General features: G+C 36.7%; 1 protein-coding gene across 1 annotated transcript; it reads right to left on the minus strand.

The window, feature by feature from the left end:
- Positions 1-3,033: 3,033 nt before the first annotated feature.
- On the minus strand, positions 3,034-3,573 carry LOC147438972 (uncharacterized). Its single transcript, XM_086484524.1, has one exon. It carries the CDS (start codon positions 3,571-3,573, stop codon positions 3,034-3,036), a length of 540 nt encoding a protein of 179 aa, XP_086340650.1.
- Between the last annotated feature and the right edge of the window lie 1,334 nt (positions 3,574-4,907).

The following is a 4,907-nucleotide window of genomic DNA, read 5'->3' on the forward strand; positions in this document are numbered from 1 at the left end:
AATGTAGCATAAAGCAGTGTTGGAAAAACAAAGTGTTGTGATTTTTATCATCAGAAATGAAAAAGTGCAAAGTCTTTTTATCTTAGGTCCAACACAATAGTAGGTAATGTGTACAAAAATGGTGACCAGAATGGAGTAACGATGCATCGGCTGGATCTCATTCTGCTCCTCGAATGAATAATTCTCACCAAAATCCACCACAGATACAAAAACATCTTCAAGAAAATGTGTGATGCACGCTTTTACTGTGCAGCCTGCCATCGATACACGAAGTCATGTTTGATGAAAAATTGGAGGAGATCGTTTTTGAATACCTGTAGCAAATCAGCAGTGATCATCTCCTCGCATAGAAGTTCCTTCCTTTTCTTCTTTCCACCTTCACATTTTCCTATTTCCACATCCTTAAATACTTTGACTTTGATGGTTCTTGCATCCTTTAGCAGCTCCTGTGGACAGCATACAAATTTCTCTGCCCCACATTTTGTACATTGACCCATGTGGCATTTTAGACCATGGTAGGTAGAGCTTTCTTGGACACAATAGAGAATCTATAAGCTTTGAAATGCTCTTCACATTGTACTTTGTAGCAACATATGTTCCTGCAAGCGATGAATCATTGCACACAGCGCATGCACATTTGCACAACCCACCATGCATTCCAAATGCTTGACTACGCATATGATTCACAGCCTCCTTCAAATATGAAATTTTCACATGGTAAATACAACAACATGTCAGCCTATCCTTTAGCTTTCGCACAAAGTAGGGCTTCTCTGATTCAAAAGCATGAAGCTGGATTGCTACATCCGGATTGGCATCCTTGAAACGTTGGTAGAGCTCAGCCTGCATTCCACAACAAGAAAGCTTGAATGACAAAGAAATCATGTGTCAAAGCTACCCATTAGCTATCAATAGCTATCAATAGTAAGATGTAGCTATTAATAGCTATCAAAAGCTATGAAATAAAAATCACTAGCTATAAATATCTATAGAAAAAAGCTATCATTATCTATCAAATACCCATAAAGTAGAAATCACTAGCTATAAATAGCTATCAAAAGCTATCAAACAGCTACTAGTAGCTTTCGTATACAATCACTAACTATGAATTAACTCTCACCTAAAGCAAACACCTGATCATTCACTATCAATAGCTATTACTGTCAATAGCTATCAAAGAGCTACCAATAGCTATCAAATGGCAGTTATCAAAATCAATAGCTATAACTAGCTATGAAATATCTAAGAACCGTTATCAATAGTTGAGAGGTAGCTATCACCAGCTACCTAAACAGCTATTAAAGATCTATCAATAGCTACCAATAGAAACCACATAGCAATCACTAAACACTAGCTATGAAATAGCAATCACTAGCTATGAAAAGCTATTATAGTTATCAAAGAGCTATTATAAGCTATCGAGTAGCAATCACTAGCGGTAAAGTAGCCTTGGCTATGAAATAGTAAACATTATCTATGAGATATCTATCAAAAAGCTGTCAATAGCTATAAAACAAGAACTATCTATGAATAGCTGCCAATAGCTAGCTATCAATAGCTATCCAATAGCAGTCAATAGCTATGAAACAACCACTAGCTATGAATAGCTATCCAATAGCAGTCAATAGCTATGAAACAACCACTAGCTGGGAAAAGCTATCAAATAGCAGTTACCAAAGAGCTATTAATAGCTATCAAATAGTAGTTATGAACATCAATAGCTATCTAACAGCAATTACTATCTATAAAATATCTATCAAATAGTAAACACTAGCTATGAAGTCGCTATCATTAGCTATTATAGTTATCAAAGAGTTGTTCTAGTAGCTATCGTGTATCAATCACTAGCTAATAGCTTTGGCTATGAAATAGCAGCAAACACTAGCTATGAGATATCTATCAAATAGCTATCAATAGCTATGAAACAAGAAGCACTAGCTATGAATAGCTATCAATAGCTATCAAACAACAATCACTAGCCATGAAATAGCTTTAACTAAAGAAAATACTTGATTATTAGCTATTGATAGCAATCACTAGCTATAAAATGGCAATCATCGGCTATGAAATATCTATTATTTAGCTATCAAATACCAATAAATGGCTATAAAATAGCAATTGCTAGTTATGAATAGCTATCGGTAGCTATCAAAGAGCTACCAATAGCTATCAAATAGTAATTACTACATATAAAATATCTTTCAAATAGCAAACACTAGCTATGAAATAGCAATCACTAGCCATGAATAGGTATCAAATAGCTCTGACTAGCTATGAAATACCTCATCCTAAAGAAAATACTTGATTATTAGCTATCAATAGTCATCACTAGGTATAGAATGTTATTGACTAGCTATAAAATATATATTGATTACCTATTAAGAAGCAAATTTTGGCTATGAAATAGCAATCACAAGCCATGAACAGCTATCAATTGCTATCAAAGAGCTATCAAGAGATATTTTATAGCAATCACTAGCTATAAAATAGTTTCACCTAAGGAAAATACCTGATCAATAGCTATTACACAACTGCTAATAACAGAACAATTATTAGTATTTATTACTATCAACAAGTAGGTAATTAGAAAAAGTCATTATTGGTTATCAATATCAATACCAATCAGATAGCCTGGCAGAAGTTATGTAACAACACATAGCTACCAGTCAAACTTTGACGGCTATCAACTGGCCAATATAATGAACAACTTTGACATATATTTGACTAGTTATAAGATGGTACAACATAGCTAGTGGGTGGCTATGAAGTAAACTGCATTTGATAGCTATTAGTGTGGCAAGATTTATCTATAAAACACAGATAGCTACCAGCCAAAATTTTACAGCTAACTAGCCATTGCCAAAGAAATAACTATAACGAACAGCCATGAAACACATAATTGGCAGCAAAACAGATAGATAATGGTCAATAATTGGCAACAAAACCCTGGCAATAGTTATGTAAGTAATTCAAATAGCTGTGCAGTCGAGAAGCTTCTACCCAGCAAGAGTATCTAACAAATACAAAAAGCCACTACATGGCATACACTTTCTTCCATACCTGTGATACTTCCAATAAATGGATGGGATGTTCGATATACTCCTTCCGACCAATTCTCTTTCGACATATGTCTTTTTTATTGGGGGATACACGAGTCTCAAGCATCCGAAAGTTGACTATTAGCTCCTTTACCTCTTTAGGTATGCGACTTTTTTTAAGACTCCAATGAGATGTGGCAAAGGACAAAGTGGTCTTCTCAGTTTGTTGGAGTAGCCGATTCTTGGCTCCATACAAGTTCCTGCTATGAATAGAAAGTAGCTTGGAGATAAAATTAACATTAAGGCCTTGTGCCTCCTCTGGGTTTTTTGAGTTCAGAAGCATCATCATGGTAGACCTCTTGAGGAACATCTCATCTTTAGTATGTGGCCTCTTCAAGTCTTGAAGTGTGTTCCGAATATTTTCTATCAGTGTATTTGCAAAACAGGGTGTTGATGCTTTGTCGTTCTGGATATCTTTCAGTGAAGGGTTCTGAATCATCCGATTGAAGATGTCTTTCTTGGTTTCCATGTCCATTCCACTTGTGCTTTGAAGTGCATATCGTGCAATCTCTTTCGCTATCTTTGCTCTTTTTTCATTCTCGATGATTTCTGCACAGCCGTGTGCCTTTGTTAAGTCTTCTATTCCTTCGACTGCTTCATTCCCTTCTCTTTCAACAACCCCAAACCTACATCTGCTTTTCTTCTCTTCAATCGGGCTCTTTGTTCTCTCTAGCGGAAAGCTTCATATTCCCTGATTACCATTGCCTGCTTCAAGTCCTGGAATGAACCAACCATAAAAAACATAACACAGTGACTTATTTACAATCATCAGCTAAGCTACAAGAAGCTTTAGATAGGGAAATCATAATCAAAAAGAGACTTTAGGGCAATAGCCTATCAAGGCATCTTCACATTCACAAAAAAAGTGCTGCAAAAGCAAATAGGAACCCAAAAAATGTTTGGATGAAATAATGAGCTATCATGACATAAACAACAGGTATTGCCAGGATCAAATCGTCATGGGGAATGTAGGGAATGGGAACCGCGAACAGAGAAACTGACATCTAAAGGATTCTCACTTCTAAAACTATTTGTGTCATTTCATTGTGTTGATGTCATGAATGTTGCTCTAGACCACCATGTGGTGTTCTATGCGTACTATCTACATTGAGTGCCTCCTTCCTAGCAATAAAATACAATGTAACAACCGTAGATAAATTAAAGACAATCATAATATCCTTGGTCATGTAGATAATAACTACCAGTCGTGTCACTAACCATATGTATATACCTCCCCAGATTTTACAATACAAGGAAACAACTGTGAATAAATTAGAGACTACAGATTGTGTGACTGACCATATGTACATATCTCCTCGAATTCTGCCCTCACTCCCACCCCAAACATAACAAGTGCATTTAAAACAAACCTGCCCAAAGAACAACATTTAAAAGGAGAGGGAGAGAAACAGATATAATTTCAAGGCACCTGCTCGTTATCCTCCCCTTCCAAAGATGCAAGTTCCTCCATGAGTTCTGCTCACCTACAAAGCAGAAGAAAGACGCTTGGAGAGAGTGAGAGAGCAATACATAAAGAGCTGTAGAGAGAGAGAGAGAGAGAGAGAGAGAGAGAGAGAGAGAGAGAGAGAGAGAAAGCAATACACAGAGTTGTAGAGACAGAGAGAGAGCAATACACAGAGCTGTAAAGAGAGAGAGAGAGAGAGCAATACACAGAGCTGTAGACACAGAGAGAGAGAGAGAGAACAATGTTCCACAGCTGCGAGAACACAGACGATGTAGAGTGCGGGATGGTCGTTACGTCACCACGTGCCATAATGAAATTGTACTTCGTGATTCTGACCACGTTTT

This window comes from Adiantum capillus-veneris, chromosome 16 (assembly GCF_014529385.1).
Source record: "Adiantum capillus-veneris isolate H3 chromosome 16, ASM1452938v2, whole genome shotgun sequence".
NCBI lineage: Eukaryota > Viridiplantae > Streptophyta > Polypodiopsida > Polypodiales > Pteridaceae > Adiantum > Adiantum capillus-veneris.